The sequence below is a fragment of the Microcaecilia unicolor genome, chromosome 2 (assembly GCF_901765095.1).
Source record: "Microcaecilia unicolor chromosome 2, aMicUni1.1, whole genome shotgun sequence".
Taxonomy (NCBI): Eukaryota; Metazoa; Chordata; class Amphibia; order Gymnophiona; family Siphonopidae; genus Microcaecilia; species Microcaecilia unicolor.
In genome coordinates this window covers 150,904,755-150,924,884 of record NC_044032.1, presented here as the reverse complement: position 1 = coordinate 150,924,884, position 20,130 = coordinate 150,904,755, and the positions used below count along the sequence as shown (strand labels likewise).

Here is a 20,130-nt window from a genome sequence, read left to right as displayed (position 1 = left end):
GGAGCAGGGGAGAGAGGAGGGCCGCTGCACATGTGTGGATGCAGGGGCAGAGGAGGGTTGGTGGGGAGGGGGTCCTGACACCAGATGGGTGGCTGCAGGGGGGGCAGGGGAGACAGGAAGGACGCTGCGGGGGGGGGGGGGGGGGGGGGGGGGATTTCCTTGCTAGCGCCCGTTTCATTGCCTACTGAAACGAGCCTTTTATACTAGTTAATAATAATATTTTCCCTACATGTAGTTAGATTGCACTAAGTTCATATGCACACCCTACATTTTGTACTACTTCCATGTACTATTTTGTTTAATAATCTTGTCTAATCAGAACTTATTCATATACTTATGGAGTCATGCATTCCATTCTCCTAGACTAAATCTGCCTTTTTTTACTTCAATTAATGCCAATAGGACTTTTCCCATTTTCAGTACTACAGGCGATCCTTGTTTTATATTCAAATGTATATCACAAGGTTACAATGCTCATGTATGGGTATCTGCATATTTTTAAATATTAATGATATATTTGAGAACATTGCCATTCACCTTTCTATCCTTTTAAACTGTTCAATTGTGGTTTTTGCAATGTAAATTAGATTCAGCACCCAAGTGGCTATCCAAAGTCACTCCTGTTTCCTGGATTCCTTTATTGGAAGTGAAACCCAATCTCCAGATTCCTGGACATGGGTACCTTTTTCTATTTCCCTCCCAAGAATGGACTCCCCTTTCAATTATTGACAGGCAAGATATTAGCATGTCTCTGCAGGCTGCCATCAATACACCTATGAAATTAAAAGGCCTCCTAAATGAAATATTTATGACTTATATGAATTAAAAATTACTACCTTCCCATTGGAGTGTTATTCTAAGCTTGCAATAATGTCACCTCACAATACAAATTCACATGTGGTAATCCTCCCCACCCGCCCTTTTAATGGCATAAGTATGATGCGGCATGTGTACAAATTTAGAAATTTCTCCAACTGCTATTCAAAACAATTTTAAAAGGCAGGAAAGGCTTTGAATAGAGGCCGGTGGCCAGTTAACTTCCAGGGAGTGAGAAACGGTTGTGAGTGCCACCTCTCCCTCCAGGGCCTACCTGTAATCTCCCTGGTGCCCTTGGGGATCCTATGGGCTGAAGGGATGCCCACTTGCTCCTGCCCATTGCAGGGCCAGCTTCAAAATACTTGGCTACTGTACAAATAAATACACTCTATTATAAATTAGTGCAACTAACAAAGGAAAAAAGGCCTCACTGAGCTCCTAGATCAATACAATCTAATAGAGCTAAAACGGATCTTAAATAATCCTCTGTTCATCATTGGCCAAAAAAACCTTTGATCATAATGTCTAGTTGCTGCTATAGGCTCTGTGCTACACAATTCTAATTTCAATGCTGCTGCATCAGATATTTCAACAACTCTGACTACAAAAAAATGGGTAATTCAAAACTGAAAGGAAACTTATCTTTCAGTCGCACTTGCTACCGGCACTTATAACTTCTTTTGTTGGGACGATGGACAGCGTTTCGTGCCACTGCTTCAGGGTCTAAGTGGCGGGGCTGTTTTTGAAACTTGCGTTCTTGTTCATGTCTCTTTTGCCTCCAGGCACGGAAGAAGCAACTAGAGCCAGTTTCAAAAACAGCCCCGCCACTTAGACCCTGAAGCAGTGGCACAAAACGCTGTCCATCGTCCCAACGAAAGAAGTTATAAGTGCCGGTAGCAAGTGCGACTGAAAGATACGTTTCCTTTCAGTTTTGAATTACCCATTTTTTTGTAGTCAGGGTTGTTGAAATATCTGATGCAGCAGCATTGAAATTAGAATTGTGTAGCACAGAGCCTATAGCAGCAACTAGACATTATGATCAAAGGTTTTTTTGGCCAATGATGAACAGAGGATTATTTAAGATCCGTTTTAGCTCTATTAGATTGTGTTGATCTAGAAGCTCTGTGAGGTCTTTTTTCCTTTGTTAGATGCACTAATTTATAATAGAGTGTATTTAGTTGCATTTTCATCACGTGGAAGTTTAGATCTGACGATTTTGTACTTTCACATCCTGTACTAAATTACATTTAATGTGCAAATAAGCCATGGTAATTACTTATACAGTAGTGAACTTAAGACCTAGACTTCAGCATAATCCATGCTGAAGGGGGGGGGGGGGGTTATTTATATAAAGCTTATATATTTCCTTTATAGAATAAAAACAGCTTACACTGTCACATTGTAACAACAACAGTTCCCACCCTGCACCCCCTCCCTTTCCAGGTCTTACCATAAAGGTTAGTCCACTGCACTAACCACTAGGAGTAGCCTAGTGGTTAGTGCAGCAGACCTTGATCCTGGGGAACTGGGTTCAATTCCCACTGCTGCTCCTTGTGCCTCTGGGCAAGTCACTTAACTCTCCATTGCTCCAGGTGCAAATAAGTACCAGTATATACTATTCTGCTTATTTTCGAAGGAGAAGGGTGGCCATCTTCTGACACAAATCAGGAGATGGCCAGCCTTCTCCTAAGGCCGGCCAAATTGGTATGATCGAAAGCTGATTTTGGCCGGCTTCAACTGCTTTCTGTCGCAGGGCCGGCCAAAGTTCAAGGGGGTGTGCTGGCAGTGTACCGAAGGCGGGACGGGGGCATGCATAAGAGATGGCCATCTTTGGCTGATAATGGAAAAAAGAAGGCCGGCCCTGACTAGCATTTGGCCGACTTTACTTGGTCCCTTTTTGTTCATGACCAAGCCTTGAAAAGGTGCCTAAACTGACCAGATGACCACTGGAGGGAATCGGGGATCACCTCCCCTTACTTCCCCAGTGGTCACCAACCCCCTCCTACCCCAAAAAAATTAAAAAAACATTTTTTTTGCCAGCCTCAAATGTCATACCCAGCTCCATCACAGCACTGTGCAGGTCCCTGGAGCAGTTTTTAGTGGGTACTGCAGTGCACTTCAGGCAGGCGGACCCAGGCCCATCCCCCCTACCTGTTACACTTGTGGTGGTAAATGGCAGCCCTCCAAAACCCACCTGAAACCCACTGTACCCACATCTAGGTGCCCCCATTACTCTTTAAGGGCTATGGTAGTGGTGTACAGTTGTGGGGAGTGGGTTTTGGAGGGCTCAGCACACAAGGTAAGGGAGTTATGCACCTGGGAGCAATTTGTGAAGTCCACTGCAGTGCCCCTTAGGGTGCCCGGTTGGTGTCCTGGCATGTCAGGGGGACCAGTGCACAACAAATGCTGGCTCCTCCCATGACCAAATGGCTTGGATTTGGTCGGTTTTGCGATGGCCGCCATTAGTTTCCATTATCTGCGAAACCAATGTTGGCCATCTCTATGGGCGGCCCAAATGTTGAGTTTTGGCCAGCCCCAACCGTATTATCGAAATGAAAGATGGCCGCCCATCTTGTTTCGATAATATGGTCGGGTACGCCGCTTTATGGGGCCATCATTAGAGATGGCTGCCCTTATAGATGGGTGCCCCTGTTCGATTATGCCCCTCCACATAAACTGCTTTGAATGTAGTTGCAAAAACTACAGAAAGGCAGTATATAAAGTCCCATTTCCCTTTCCCCTTGATTATCTAAACATCACCAAGTCAAGCATGACCTTAGGCTGCCATCCAGCTTCCTAGGTCCCCATGGTTGTTACAGGGGGTATCCGATTGCTGCATTAACCAAACCAGTCTTTGGAAGGTTGTAGCCTTATTAACATTTTTACAAATTCAGTCACCCCTTTGTTCTATGTACAATGCTTGGGTTCTCTTTCTATAGTTCTAAAGAGCCTGCCAGACAGATGTAGCTGGTCTAGCATGCTACATATTAGGCGACTAATCTTGCTATTACATTTTTGTTCTTATTCTTCAGCTGCAGCCTGCTTTTACCATGTCAGTTAAACCCATGGTTTATGATATTACTATTCTGTGTCTGCTCTTCTCTTCACTTTCTATTTTTTTTTAGCAGTTTTTGGATGAGTATAGACAAAGGCATCAATGACACCTAGGTTGTGAATTAAGAGGACTTGGAGGGTTACAGATATCATTGAGACAAAAAAAAGTGGCAAGAGGATAGGTGATGCGGGCATTGCATGACATGGTTTTTGTCTTGGCTTTACTAAGTTTAAGATGGTGGTGGGATCTGGCCCGGTGACAAGTGCTATCAATTGCCAGGCACAAATCCCCTGGTATGACCCCAAGAGTTTAATCTTCTATTCCTAGTAACCTAGTGGTTAGTGCAGTGGACTTTGATCCTGGGAAACTGAGTTCAATTCCCACTGCAGCTCCTTGTGACTGGGCAAGTCACTTAACCCTCCATTGCCCCTGGTACAAATAAGTATCTGTATATAATATGTAACCCACTTTGAATGTAGTTGTAAAAACCACAGAAAGGCAGTTTAGCAAGTCCTATTTCCCATTCCCCTTCCTCTCTGGTTGGCTGGGGTTGAGGATAATGTGGAATCAGCATTAAAAATCCTGGGATGAATGTGGGTCATGATCATTGCTTAAGTGTGACACTTACCCCCAGATTCTATAAAGGTCACAGAAATTTGGGTGCAATCCTGAGATGCATATGCAATTTAATTAGTTAACGAGCCATTATCAATAATTGGATGTTATGTTAACTGGCACTAATTAGAATTTGCATACACATCTGCCTGTGTGCTGTTCTATAACCCTGGGTACCTAAATCCCATAGCATACTAGGGGGGCATGTCCAGGGGAGGATCAGGGGTGTTCTGAAAATTTGGGCACGGTGTTATAGAATACCACTAAACTAACTACTAGGCTACCCCTCTGCTCTGTGCTCAACTTACACATCAGGATTTACAGCAGGTTTCATCAGGTGTATGTTCTAGTGCTCCAAGGAGCCCTTTTACTAAGCCGTGGTAAAAGGGACCCTACGCTAGCGGCAGTGGCGTGCTGAGGACCTTTTTACTACAATGGGTTAAAGGGCAGAAAAAAGAAATAACCATGTGGTATGATTGCACTTACTGCATGGTCATGTGAGGGGAGCAGCACTTACTGCCATCCATTAAAAATGGTGGTAAGGGATCCCATGTTAGCCTGGTGGTAAACAGGCAGCAATTACTGCCAGGTGACTGCTGTGATTAAAAAAAAATAGGGTTCTATTTTCCCTAGCGCCAGAAATGCCGTGCACTGGGGGTGGAACTACCGCAGGCACCTGCGTTGGGCCACTGGTAATTCCAGATTGCTGTGTGGTAAGCCCGTGGTGGGCGTATCGCTGCTTATTAAAAGGGTCCCTAAATTAGATATGGGAATCAGCGCTACAAGTGTATAAAGGGCACTCAGCCCAGAACACCCTTTATGAAATAGTGCTGACCACTGATTCTTGAGTACCATTTACAGAACCTGACCCTTAAAGCTGGAATCGGAGTCCATGATTGTAAGGTTCTTGAAAGATCCCTGTTGAACAAATCCAGTATGGTCACCGCAACAGTAGCTTGAGAATGGGAGTGATATAAAACAAGAAATAATCCACGGGGACCCATGAATGAAGGTTCATGATGCTAGAGTCTTGGTCTGGCTCTGGTTAATTTGGAAGTACAAAGCAGTATAAGGAGACTACTGGCTACTGGGCCTACCCCTTCCCCCTCCCCTCCCCTCCCATTCCCAATAAAATGCTGCTCCTTGGCTTTTACTATCCCATACAACTGCACAGTTTGCATACACAGTCACATGGTCCCCAGAATCAGGACTGGCTCCAGGGAGTGTTCCATCTGCTGCTGAAGAGAATGAAACAAGTCTTCTGCCAAAGTGAATTATAAGAAGAAATGTCAGTGATGAAACTATTAGAGCAAGGAGGATCTCATTCTGAAGCAAGGAACTTGCCCTGTTTAGCCAGGATTTCAGAAGAGAAGGAGACATCATCAAGTTAATTCAGGCACCATAAAGGGAATCTGTATGGGGTACTTTTACAAAGCCTTGCTAGTGTTTTTCAGTTTAATTTCTTTTATTGATTTTCGATACATATACAATCAAGAGCTCACAACATAACAATAAGTAACATTTTACAAATTAAGGCAATACCGGAGCTCACATGTAAGAAGTAACTATCCATATCTAGGGTTAAAATTAAGTGAAGAAAAGAGATAGGCAGAAAAGAGAAAAAGGAGGGAAGGAGTAAAAATCAGCTGGTGGTAAATACTGAGACCCCCATTACATTCCTATGGGCATTAGTGTTTACTGCGAGCTAAAAACACTATTGCAGCTTTGTAAAAGGCCCCCCAAGTCTAAGAAATTTCCTGTGAGTAACCTGATGGGGCTTTTGGAGTCAGTGGTGGTCCTTTCTTATTAATTGTATGTTAACTGGAAGAAATTTGTTTTCTATTGATTGTTTACCATTCAACAAGTACCTCAGAAAAACTTTTTATTGTTGATCAAACTACATGTCTTTGTTTTTGAATCCCAAAAGAGGGCCATGAAGCTAGCCTCATAGTTTTTGTGTTTTCCTATATTGCTCTTTCTCCCCTGTTGGAGTTGTGTGATAGCCAGTGGCTCCTAGATGTGCCCCCTTGTCCAGACTTGGTAGAGAAGGGGGATTATACCAACAGCAGATAATTTACTCAGAGTTTGCAGACAAAGTTCATTGGCATCAATTCAACTCTGTAATTGTGTCTAGGCTGTCATAGTGACATCAGAACAGTGGACTATTGTTTGGTCATCAGGAATTCCAGCCCTTCTCTGAATGGGTACTTAAGAGCTTCACTATAGCCTTTCATGCTCTGAGCCTCTCTGTAGACATCAAAGAACCAGATCAAGAATTCTTCAAGACTTAGCATACAGTACGACAGCTTCATGTTTGCGCATATCTTTAGATATTTTAAATGGTTCGTAGCAAAAACAACTGCCAAGATGCCTGGACAAAGTAAGATACTTTATGTTTTCCCCAAGTTCAGTTCTCATTGTGTGTATTAAGGTTTTGACAGTCTCCTCAGTTTGCAAATTTGGAAGAAACTACACTGTTTCTAGTAATTTGCTGATGGGATATTGTGGCCTGTTTTCCAGAATATGATTTAAGGGGTACAGGCGGAATTAGATTGTAAGCTCTGTCGAGCAGGGACTGTTTCTTCATGTTCAAGTGTACAGCGCTGCGTACATCTAGTAGCGCTTTAGAAATGATAAGTAGTAGTAGTAGTAGTAGTAGTAGTAGTAGTAGTGATTGGTGTGGCTCTGAGGTTGTGTTAGACTATTCATGCAACTCAAGGAAAACCCAAGGAGCAAAGAGGGACATTGGGACTCACGGAGGAATAAATTCAAGAGATCACAAGCACAGAAACTGGATTTAATTTATGCTTCACTGTGGAACTACAGACCTAACTAAAAGAAATGCACTTGGTGTAAGATTATTGGTATGACACAATTAGCCAGTAAAGTTATTTTGGAAGACCACTGAAGAGTCAGCTTGTTTTTCTTCACTGAAAAGAAGATAATTTTAAGACATATTCTATGCCTAGACACCAGAGGTTAAGCCTGCCCCCCACCAGCAGGGCCGCTGAGAGACTGAGCTGGGCCCAGGGCCCCGCCACTGCCCCCCCAATCGCTACTCAGGCCGCCAGCGCTGCAGTCCCGAGTCTCCACCCGCCCACCCCTAGCCCCGTCGACAGCCCTCTCCATCTGCCACCAGGCTCCTTGCAATCAAATTGGCAACGCCTTACCTCCGTGTGAAAGCGCAGCGGCAGATCGCCTCCCTTCAGGCCTTCCCTCCCTGTGTCCTGCCGATTTGAATGCAGGGGGCCCGGTGGCGGACAGAGAGCGGCTGTCGATGGAGACGAGGCCGGGCGGGTGAGACCGAGGACTGCAGCGCCAGGCCCCCCTTGGAGGCCAGGGCCTGGGGAATTTTGTCCCCCCTGCCCCCCCCCTCGGCAGCCCTGCCCACCAGAGAATCCATGTTAAGAGATTAAAGAGTGAGAAAGGCTCAAAGGCTTGAGTGCGGCCCTTTCACATAAGGGGACAGGCCCAAGATGGGGCTTACTCTACAAGATACAGTGTTGATATACTACATCCCTCACTTGGTCTCCACCCTCCTTTCCCCACAGTTATGAATTTGGCATTGACCAAGTCATCCCTTGCTCTGTGGGCTTTTTGCTTCTGAGAGACTAGAAATGCCATGGTTGTGTTTGTGAACATATTAAAGGTTTTCTCTAGGGTTGTGCACTAGGGTTTGACTTCTTTGGGCCCCTAAAAATTTGAAATGCATGCAAATTGTTGGATAAAAATGTATCTATGAATTATCTTTATGTTTATGTTTATTTTTGACTTGATATAGGTTAGAAAAGATCAATTTGATTTTTCTAATCCGATTCAAGCTTTTACCAATTGGCATAACACACATTCTTCAATTCGAGATGAGATTGCCCCTTTGGTACAGAAAGTGATTCCATCTAGTCATAAGGCCAATGGAATTCACATGACTTGGCAAAATTGAAAACAAACTGCTGGCGCTTAGAACATCACTGGCTTCGGTCCCAGGATCCTCTCTGTCGAGTAGAATGGAAAAGTGCTGTTAAAATATATAAATCTTCCATTTTCAAAGTGCAAAAAAAAAAACTACTTTTCCTCACTTATAGAGAGTTCACCCTTTTCCTCTAAACAGCTTTTTGGTTTATTTAAGATTTTGGTGCCAAGTAGTTCATCAGATGTTGACGAAGAATGTTTTCCCTCTTCTTCTTCTTTGGCAACCTTTTTCAGGATAAATTATTTTGTTTACTAAGGTGTGCTACTGTATTTAGCACATGCTAAACATTAGACACCCATATATTTCTATGGGCATCTCTAACATTTGTGCACGCTAAAAATGCTACCATGCCCCCTATACCTACTCTAGGCATAGGTACACTCCTGCTTTTCGCCAGCCTACCCAGGCTCAACCCCAGCGCGCTCATTCTCGTCAACAGCGTGCAACTAAGGCCCATTCTGCTCCCCAGCAAAATCAAGGGACGGGCTTTTGACTGGCTCCAGTTCAGCATAGCCTCAGTAAAAGTGTCCGTACCGGATGACTTTCCGGTAGGGGGGAGGTTGATGCTTCTTCACCAAAGGTGGACTCTCATATCTTCCAACCGGTGGGTTCTTCAAATAGTCCGGTTAGGATACACTCTCAATCTGGAATCCAAACCTCCAAATTGTCCACCAGGAGCTCAATCTTACAGTTCCCAGCACAAGCAGGTACTTGCAGAGGAACTCTCCGCCCTTCTGAAGGCCAATCAACCAAATCTTGTACTATGAGAAATAATAAAAGAGAGACACCATTTAAGAGTGTTGAAACTTGGGAAAATGCCATCATGTGTTCAGTAACATTTATTAATTGACATACTAGAACTAAAGTATTTATATATTTGTGTACTGTATTATATTATTTGTATTTTGTTTACAATGTATTGAGTTACATTTTCCTTTTCATGAATTTTATTAATTTGTATATTTGAATTGAACTTTTGACATTGTATTTTTTTAAATGTATTTTTATGATGCTTTGTTGTATTAGTATACTTCTTTGTGAAGGTGGTTTTTATTTATTTTAAAAACTTATATATGGCCACACTGGCACAGCCTTCTGAAGTGGTGAACAATAAAATCAAGTTATTGAACAATCGTATCAGTCTAACATATCATCGTACCCCATTCCCTTGAACCCTCAAGATCACCTTATTCCTTTCCACTGGGAACAAAACAGCTAATATAAATATTTGCAGTATTGCCTTGGCTAATGTGGCTCCCTGGTGGGTTTTCTTGAGGGTGCTGATAATTATGGTAGATAAGGCTGACGAGTGAATAATTTCAGCAGATGTTTTATATTGTGTTTGAGTTTTTCTTGGTTGTGTTGGAATGCCGCTTTTGTATATCAGTATTTTACTTTTAATATCGTATTCTGTGGCTTTGGGTATTTCTTTTAAGAGCCAGGAAGAGGGTACTTAACTATTTTCATTACAAACTATCTCCAATTCAGGAAAGAGCTAAAGACCTACCTCTTCAAGAAATTCTATGATCAACTAGACATGATACCAATGCTCTACACCAATTTGTAATTATACCACATCGATGTAACATCATCTAATTGCAAATTGTAAACCACATTCATCACTGTAATTTCAATGAATTGCAAATTGTAAGCCACTTTGAACCGAAACTTGCTTTCAGGGGCGTAGCCAGACCTCGTGGTAGGAGGGGGCCAGAGCCCGAGGTGGGGGGCACATTTTGGTCTGCCCCCCCCCCCCGCCGCAGCAAATACCTTGGCTAGCGGGGGTCCCCAACTACCGCCAGCTGAAGCCTTGTCCAGCACCGGTTGCCTGCTCTGCTGTCTCTTAACCTCACGTGAAATTGAGCATGCTCAGTTTCACTAAAAGAAGCGTGCCAGACGTGAGGGAAAGACAGAGCAGGGCAGGCAACACGGCAGTGCCAGAGACCGGTGCCGGACAAGGCTTCAGCTGGCGACCCCCGTCAGCAAAAACCAGGGGCCCAGAGGAAATTTGGGGGGGGGCCAGGCCCCTGTGGCCCCACTAAGCTACGCCACTGAGGGGATACAATAATGAATGAATAAATAAATAGGATAAATAATCTCCCTGACATTCCCAGACAAAACTGCTTGATTAGGCTTGCGCACTCCAGGGCTGGACTGTGTACTCTCTTCTTGTTTATTTTCCTCCAGGTCAACTACTTCAGAGGACAGCAGTGGATATTATAGATGAGATTAAAGATGAATTTCCAATCATAATGCAACTTCCTAAAACAAGCCAGGTAATATAGCTTTTGCCTTGAAAACATAGTTGAAAAAGTGAGCATTTTGGCTAAATATGGCCAATTAAAGGATCTGGTTTTGATTCCCAGTTCAGTATTGCCTGGCCAGCCAGAAGTGGGGAAGCTGTGGGGCAGTGTTCCTTCCTTAGCAGGAGCGAAGAGGATACTAACCATTGCTAAGTGGTGACACATATGCTAATTTGTATTTTATTTTTGGAGATTTATAACATAACTTTTCAACAGCAGCTGAAAACAAGTTACAGCTGGGTATTTCCATATTCCTGGAAGGCTTATAATCTAAGGGGTCCATATTCAGCACTTAACCTGGTGGTGTCTCTAAATATCAGCTATGACCACCACAGCACTCTCTAGTTAATGCCAGGGTAGTCCGAGGACAGAGTGTGGGCAAAGCTGGAGCTTAACTGGATAATGGTGATATTCAGTCCACTAACTGGTTAAGTAAGCACATAAAGGGATCCTTTTACTAAGGTGTGCTAACAGATTTAGGGCTCGCTAACGAGTAGTGTGTTCTAAATGATAAGATGCTCATAGGTATACAATGGGCATCTTACCATTTAGTGCATGCTAAATCCATTAATGCATGGTAGTAAAAGGACCCCAAAGTTAGGAAAGCACAAAGACTGCCCTAACTTTATCCACTAAGCTAACTAGGCATGGTCTAAATATTGGCTGATGCCTGACTAACTTCCAGATTATGGCGCTGACCTAGATATTCAGTAAACTTTCTAGCCATACTAGTTAAAACAATTCAAAACCATCTTAAATGATAAAATACCAACATCTATAGCAGTAAAATCTCAATAAATAAACTAGACAACAGTGTATATGTATAGTTTATTTATTGACATTTTACTGTTATAGATGTTGGTATTTTATTATTTAAGATGGTTTTGAATTGTTTTAACTGCTATGATGTCTCAATTTTTATTTCTTATTGTTTTAATTGTTTATGTTATTTATGCTATTTATAGTATGTTACAGTCTTGACCCCCTGGCGCAGCCCAAAGTTGGGCAAAAAGTGACTACATCAGGCATTTTTTAATAAAATCTGTTTGATTAACAGATGTTCTATCCTTGTGATCTACATATTTCTTGCACCTTTGCCATCTGTGGATCTCAGCAGCCTCTCCTGTATGGACACCAGATATTCAGTATCAGGGCCTGGACTGGGCCTGTCATTAGATAGCTGGGATGAATTCAGCCCATAACTGTCAGTGGCTTAAATACTGCTGACTACTAAAGGCTGAATATTATTCCCAAGGGGCCCTTTTACTAAGCCGCATAAGTGTCTATGCGCGCCCGTGTGCCAAAATGGAGTTATTGCCAGGCCACTACATGGCTCTTGTGGTAATTTCATTTTTGGTATGCATCCGATACGCGCATCCGAAAAATAATTTTTATTTTTTGGACGCGTACAGCGGACATGCGCCAAATGGCATTTGATGTGCCTAGGTCATTACCACCCAGTTACCGTGTGAGTCTTTACTGCTAGATCAATGGCTGGTGGTACACACGCCAATTTTGATTTTGCCACATGTCCATTTTCGGCAAAAATTTAAAAAAGGCCTTTATTTACAGGCGCGCTGAAAAATGGATCAGCGCGTGCCCAAAACCCATGCATACGCTACCACAAGCCATTTTTCAGCACACCACTTCCGCTCCAGGGTTGTCACCAGAAATCCTGTTCCACACACAGGGTTCCGGTGCAGTTCAACACTTTAATTAAGACTTAGTTCAAAAAAGTTTAATTCAGGCTCAGTTCCAGAAAGCACAATCAAAATTCAGTTCCAAAACTCAAGCTCAATTCAGTTAAAAAAAAAAAAAACACATTCAAAATTCAGTTCCAAACTCAGGCTCAATTCAGTTCCGTTCCCCTTCCTTTTCAAGGAGAACCTTGCCCTCCTAAGAAGGGCTTATTAACAGTTCTGCCCCAGGGGGGGACAGGGGGGACAAAAGTCCCGGGGCCCGGGCCTTCAGGGAGGCCCGGTGCCGCCGCCGCCTGGCCCGCACTCTGTCACTCCCAGAACTAACCTTAAGCCTCCTTTCACTTCGCAGCAAGCAGCAGCAGGTCAGGCCACTCCTTCCTTCCATGTCCCGCTCTCGCCTGATGTAACGTCTGCGAGGGCGGGGCACGGAAGGAAGGAGAGGTCTGCCCTGCTGCTGCTTGCTGCGAAGTGAAAGGAGGCTTAAGGTTAGTTCCGAGGGCCCGTCAATCTCGGGTGGGCGGCGTCCTCGGGTGGGGGGGGGGGCCTGGGGGCGGCCTTGTCCCGGGCCCAGCTCCGGCGGCCCTGTTCTGCCCCCCACCTTCTTTGTGTCACAAACAGTTTAACAATCCCACACAGAAAGTTCCTTAAAAAAAAAACAATAATAAAATCACCTTTCCTTCTTTGCACTTCAGAGGCCCTGCATTTCTGTTCTCCAAATCCATGGTAGCTTGCTCTTCTAGGCAGGGAAGTTCTAGAGGTAGGTCCTTTCCCTCCTCCACGTACTCCATGGATTCCCCTTCACCCCCTTCACTTACCTTACTCTACTGCCCTGATGGTCTAGTGACCTCTTTGGGGCAGGAAAGAGCCTCCTCTTTGCTGCCCGGAGCTCTGCCCTGCATCCTGTTGCTGATCTCGGTGCCAATTCAAAATGGCCACCGAGAGTTGAGGTCTCGTGAGGTCGCTTCAACTCTCGGCGGTCATTTTGAATCAGCGCCAAGATCAGCAACAGGATGCAGGGCAGCGCTCTGGGCAGGAAAGAGGGGGCTCTTTCCTGCCCCGAAGGCAGAAGAGGTCACTAGACCACCAGGGCAGTAGAGTAGTAAGCAAGGGGAGGGGAGGGTTGGGAGGCTAGCATAGGACGGCCCGCCCACCCACCAGCCTGCCCGTTTGTCCAGAAACCCAAGGCAACCAAATACATCGTGTACCTCCTTACAACTTCTTTTATTGAACTCCAAACTCAACCCCTGCTGTCACTCTCTACAGGGAAACACTTTCTCTCTGCAAATTATTTCAACACCACTCCCTTGGGCTGGGCTTCCTCCCACTCAAGGACTTCCCAACCTTCCAACCCACTGGCAGGGACCTCCCCCCCCCTCCCCACACCCCACCCCACCCTGGGCCTCAAAAAACTTCTGTTTTAGTAATACCCATATCTTGGGATATTACACGTGTCTTAACAATACTGTGTTTTTAACTGTATTTTATGATGTTTTTATTTTTATTTAAATTTTTAAACTGGATCAATGTGCTATATCTTTTGCAGCACTTGATATATTGTTTTTATAGCACAAGTTCCTTTTTTAAGATTAACAACAACCTTCTGTAGCACTAGATCAAGATGAATCTTTTTCCAGATTAACATGACACATCTTTTGTAGCACAAGATCAGAATGTATGACATATCCTTTGCAGCAGTTGATTCACTGTTTCTATAGCAGTAGCTGATACATTGTTCATGTATCTCTTATCCCCTTTAAAAAAAAAACCTAAGGGCATATGTATTTATTTGCTAGTAATTCTCAGACCTATCTTTTCTGTTTCATTAGTGGCATTGTTTATTTTGGCACGTTCATGTCATCGTATTTGTTTTTTGTTTTTTTTTACATATTAAAAAAGTGGCAGAGTGGAGGAGTAGCCTAGTGGTTAGTGCAGCGGACGTTGATCCTGGGGAACTGGGTTCAATTCCCACTACAGCTTCTTGTGACTGTATATATGTAAAGCACTTTGAATGTAGTTGCAAAATACCACAGAAAGGTGGTATATCATTTCCCTTTCCCTATTATAACACTCCTTTTTTTTCACAGTAATGGTTGCTCAATAAAGCCAGAACATGCATCATATTCTGATACGTCCACACTTTTTCTTCATATTTACTTCCTTATTCTGTAGAATTGTGCTCACCGGTCATATCAAACAGTTTTATCATACAGTTCTGACTCACCAATTTTATAATGAATCTCAGTCTTTTAAGCATTCCTTTAACATTTTTTCTACTTATTGCAAATCCCTTTCGCCTCATCAATTGTTCTTTTAAACATTGCCTCATTCCTTTGTCATATTTTCCACTTATTGTAATGCTTTCCATTTCACCACTTTTTCCGGAGTTATAATAAATTGTAGTAATCATTGTCCAGTAAAAGATAACAATTTGTTAACAGGATATCAATGTACAATCTGGTTAGATTCACTTTTCCAACTCTGTCCCTTTGTATTTACATTCCTTACTGGCTTTTTTTAAACGTTTTTTTGGATAATCAAGTGTCAATCATTTCCCAAACTGTGGCAGGCTAGCTGTATAAAGAGATCGAGCAGACAGGTGTGGGTTTTCTTGTTTTTGGCACAAAAGAGGCATGCACCTTTTGTGCTGTATCACAACTATAATAGAAGTAAGTTTATTCATGTTTCTCCCTCTTTACGGTTTACTTGTTGGTGCATTTGTTCTTTCTCAGAAAATAATGTCACTCCCTCTTTTTTCTAATAATGACCACTGGAGGGAATCGTGGATCACATCCCCTGACTCCCCCAGTGGTCACTAACCCCCTCCCACCAAAAAAAAAGAACTTTCAAAACTTTTTTTCCCAGCCTGTATGCCAGCCTCAAATGTCATACCCAGCTCCATCACAGCAGTATGCAGGTCTCTGGAGCAGTTGTTAGTGGGTGCAGTGGACTTCACCCAGGTGGACCCCCCCTACCTGTTACACTTGTGGTGGTAAATGGGAGCCTTCCAAACCGCCCCCAAAATCCACTGTACCCACATCTAGGTGCCCCCCTTCAGCCATAAGGGCTATGGTAATGGTGTAGAGTTGTGGGCAGTGGGTTTGGGGGGGGGATTTGAGGGGCTCAGCACCCAAAGGAAGGGAGCTATGGACTTGGGAGGTATTTTACTTTTTATTTTAAATTGTTACAAGTGCCCCCTAGGGTGCCCGGTTGGTGTCCTGGCATGTGAGGGGGACCACTGCACTACGAATCCTGGCCCCTCCCATGACCCAATGCCTTGTATTTGTTCGTTTTTGAGCTGGGCGCCTTCAGTTTCCATTATCGCTGAAAAACGAAACCGCCCAGCTCAAATCCGCACACATCCGAAGCATTTGCCTGGCACAAACCATATTATCGAAAAAAAAGATGGCCGCCCATTTTTTCGAAAATACGGTCTGTCCCGCCCCTTCACTTACCCATTCTCAGACTTAGACGCCCATGGAGATGGGCGTTCGCGTTCGATTATGCCCCTCTAAGTCAAACATAAGCACTAGACGATTACAGCAATAAAAATATTCAAATAACAATACAAAGTATGGGATAGTATACAGCTTACAATGTCAACAAAATATGTAATAAAAGATTTTAATAGACAGCGTAGGGTATAAGTAAAGATGGAACGTATAAATAGGTAAAAGAGTAAGAGGAGTTAAAAAATAAGGGGACTAGTTTAAAGAAAGTTGCACATGGGATCACAGAGGTGATTAAATATTATCTCAGCTAGGGTAAGAGTGGATAAATATTTGAATTATGGGTTATGAATTATGTAGGTTTAGACTGGTGCAGCAGGAGTTTCTGGTAAAGGCTGGATTCTCCAGGGCTCAGTCTATGGCCTGGGCACCCAAAATTGAGTCTTGACTGGATTAGTCCAGGAATCAGTCCACAGCCCTTCCCCCATTGAGCCAGGAAGGGTCAACTCCTCATCATGGTCTCAGACCTTCATCTACAAGAAGCCCTCGTTTCAGTGCGGCTGTCTTGTGCAGATCCCATAGGGTCTCCACCAGTGGGGGTAATTTTTTTTTATCCCATCCCCTCCAGCTGAGCCTCAGAAAAAAGAAAGAAAGAAAAGAAAGCGATTATAGGCACTTCTTTTGCTTTGGACTTTACAATGTTATGGTGATTATCTGCATGTGTTTTTTTTTTCTGTAGTTCCCTCTTTTCGTCCGTTTTGTGGTTCCTTTATTTTATTCTGTTACAATAGTCTATTGCATCCCTTCACTCTTAGGTTCACATAGAATACAAAATTGCCTATGCGTTCATTCAAACTTATCCCTCCTTTTCCTTTATCATATACTCTTGGTAGTTAAAGACATTTATCAATACTCATTATAACATTTCATATTTCATTCAGGTGATATATAGAGTATGGCTTGCTGTACTGATTTTTCTACACAAACTTGTTTAAATACACAAGCAGGTCAGCAGATTCCTGTTCCTGAAATACCTCTTCCTTTTTTATCATATATATTGTTCACTTATTTTATTAGTGTTATTTACCATGTAATGGCTCGTGTGATTTTACTTTTGAAATGTTTTTGACCCATATCTCTGTGGATTTTATTTGCCTTAGAAGTTCTACTATTTAATAATTTTTTTTTACCATAGTATTTTCTATTGGCTTTTCCTATGTACATGTTAAATAGTGAGACTTCTAAGGCAAATAACAGCATAAAACAAGATCACTGACTGCCATGGGATGAATATTGGCCCACAGATTTTTATAATTTATGAGCACAGTTTTCAAATCTGTGTGGGCAGGTGCAAAGCCAGTGGGCACTTGTATAGGACACCACAAAGGCCTGTGACTAGTTGAAGCATGCTGCATTCATCATAATTTAGCTCAGACCTACCATCAAACTCCTTCTAAAGGGGATGTGCCAGAGGTCCTGGACAGCAAGGAAGAGGTTGAAGAGGAACGGGAAGAAATGTGATGCACACTCATGACCAAATTGGCTACAGGTGTAAATATTCAGCTGGCGGCAGGCTGCGACACTTTCACCGCTGCTGGTTTTATGCTGGATAGTCAATCCCGGCCTTGTCTGGGCATCGGCATTGAATATCTGGGTATGTGCAGCTGACCGGCACTTTAACCAGTTAAGGACCCCTTTTACTAAGCCGTGTAGGCACCTATGCATGCCGAATGTGTGCCAAATTGGAGTTACCGCCTGGTTACCACTTGGCCCTTGCAGTAATTTAAATTTTGGCGTGTGTCCGCTACGCACATCTGAAAAATAATTTTGATTTTCTGGCGTGTGTAACGGACGCACACCAAGTGGCATTAGATGTGCATAGGTCATTACTGCCCAGATTCTTTACCGCTAGGTCTATGGCTGGCGGTAACGTCTCAGACCCAAAATGGACGCACGGCAATTTTGATTTTGCCACACATCCATTTTCAGCAAAAAAAAAAAAAGAGGCTTTTTTTACAGGCGCGCGAAAAAAATGGATTGGTGCGCACCCAAAACCCACGCCTACACTACCACCAACCATTTTTCAGCGGGCCTTTGTAAACGGACCCCTAAGTGCCAGTATTCAATCTTAACTGGTTAACTTAAAGCAGCCAAAGATAGAACTGCAATTTATGGTCTACATCTTCCATGTGGAGGGGCATAATCGAACGGGGCGCCCAAGTTTTCATGAGGGTGTCCTCGCAGCACAGCCCTATGAAGGGGTGGGGAAACCCGTATTATCGAAACAAGATGGGTGTTCATCTTTTGTTTCGATAATATGGTCAGGAATGCCCAAATCTCAACATTTAGGTCGACCTTAGAGATGGTCGACCTAAATGTTGAGATGGTCGACCTTAGAGATGATTGTCCCCGGTTTTCAGCCATAATGGAAACCGACGCCCATCTCAAAAATGACCAAATCGAAGCTCTTTGGTTGTGGGAGGAGCCAGAATTCATAGTGCACTGGTCTCCCTGACATGCCAGGACACCAACCGGGCACCCTAGGGGGCACTGCAGTGAACTTCACAAATTGCTCCCAGGTGCATAGCTCCCTCACCTTGTATGCTGAGCCCCCCCCCCCAAACCCCACTACCCACAACTGTACACCACTACCATAGCCCTTACCAGTGAAGTAGGGCACCTAGATGTGGGTACAGTGAGTTTGTGGTGGGTTTTGGAGGGCTCACTGTTTCCTACACAAACGTATCAGGTAGGGGGGGGGGGTGGGCCTGGTTCCACCTAGCAGAAGTGCACTACACCCACTAAAACTGCTCCAGGGACCTGCATACTGCTGTCATGGAGCTGGGTATGACATTTCAGGCTGGCATAGAGGCTGGCAAAAAAAAAAAAAATTAGTTTTTTTTTAGGGTGGGAGGGGGTTGGTGACCACTGGGGGAGTAAGGAGAGGTCACCCTCGATTCCTTCCGGTGGTCATCTGGTCAGTTCAGGCACCTTTTCACAGCTTGGTCGCAAGAAAAAATGGACCAATTAAAGTTGGCCAAGTGCTCATCAGGGACGCCCTTCTTTTTTCCATTATCGGCCGAGGACGCCCATCTCCTAATCACGCCCCAGTCCCGCCTTCACTACGGTGCCAACATGCCCCCGTGAACTTTGGTCATCCCTGTGATGGGAAGCAGTTGAGGATGCCCAAAATCGGTTTTCAATTATGCCGATTTGGGTGACCCTGAGAGAAGGACGCCCATCTCCCAATTTGTGTTGGAAGATGGGTGCCCTTCTCTTTCAAAAATAAGCCTGATAGTCTCCCTCTGTGGAGTTTGGCTGCAGTTGTGATGGCAAGTAGTTGGGCAAAATTATCACTAGAGCACTGCAGTTAATTGTTGGATGGCACTTTTCTCTCCTGGAAGAAGGAAAACTATATGAAAAAATATACACATGGCTTTATCATTGTTTCTTTATTTTCTTAATGGCTTTATCATTGTTTCTTTATTTTCTTATATACTGCTTGGAAGCCTAAAAGCTATTGAAGCAGTATATATTCAGGTGCAGTAGCTATTTGTTTTTGTCCCCAGAGGGCTCATAATTTGAGTTTGTATCTGAGGCAATGAAGGGTTGAGGGGTCCTTTTACTAAGATGCACTGAAAAATGGCCTGCGGTAGTGTAGGCGTGGGTTTTGGGCGCGCACAGATCCATTTTTCAGCGCGCCTGTAAAAAATGCCTTTTTGCTGAAAATGGACGTGCAGCAAAATAAAAATTGGTGCATGTCCATTATGGGTCTGAGACCTTACTGCCAGCCATTGACTTAGCGGTAAGATCTCACGCGTTAACCGGACAGTAATGACCTATGCGCGTAGAATGCCACCTGACACGTGTAGCTGACATGCATCCGAAAATAAAAATTATTTTTCAGCCATGCGTAGCAAACGAGCATCAAAAATGAAATTACCACAAGGGCCACACAGTAGCCGGGCAGTAACTCCAAACTGGTACGTGTTGGGTGCGCATAGGCACCTAAGCGGAATAGTAAAAGGACCCCTAAGTGACTTGTCCAAGATCACAAGGAGCAGCAGTGGGATTTTATCCAGGCTGACCTGGATTTCAGCCCACTGCTCCGAACATTGGCTACTCCTCCATTCCACACACCACTTGAAACTCCTGGCACACGACATAGAATGACTTTTAGTGGGAATGTTTCTGGCATTATATTTAAATATATTATAAGCAGATG

General features: G+C 43.8%; 1 protein-coding gene across 1 annotated transcript in view; it reads left to right on the top strand.

The window, feature by feature from the left end:
• The first annotated feature begins 6,853 nt into the window (after nt 1–6,853).
• The window catches only part of SPATA9 (spermatogenesis associated 9), a 54,111-nt gene continuing 40,834 nt past the window's right edge, over nt 6,854–20,130 (top strand). Inside the window, exons 1-2 of the mRNA XM_030191946.1 lie at nt 6,854–6,866; nt 10,644–10,732. Coding sequence (XP_030047806.1) covers nt 6,854–6,866; nt 10,644–10,732 — 102 coding nt within the window. The remainder of the gene's footprint in view (nt 6,867–10,643; nt 10,733–20,130) is intronic.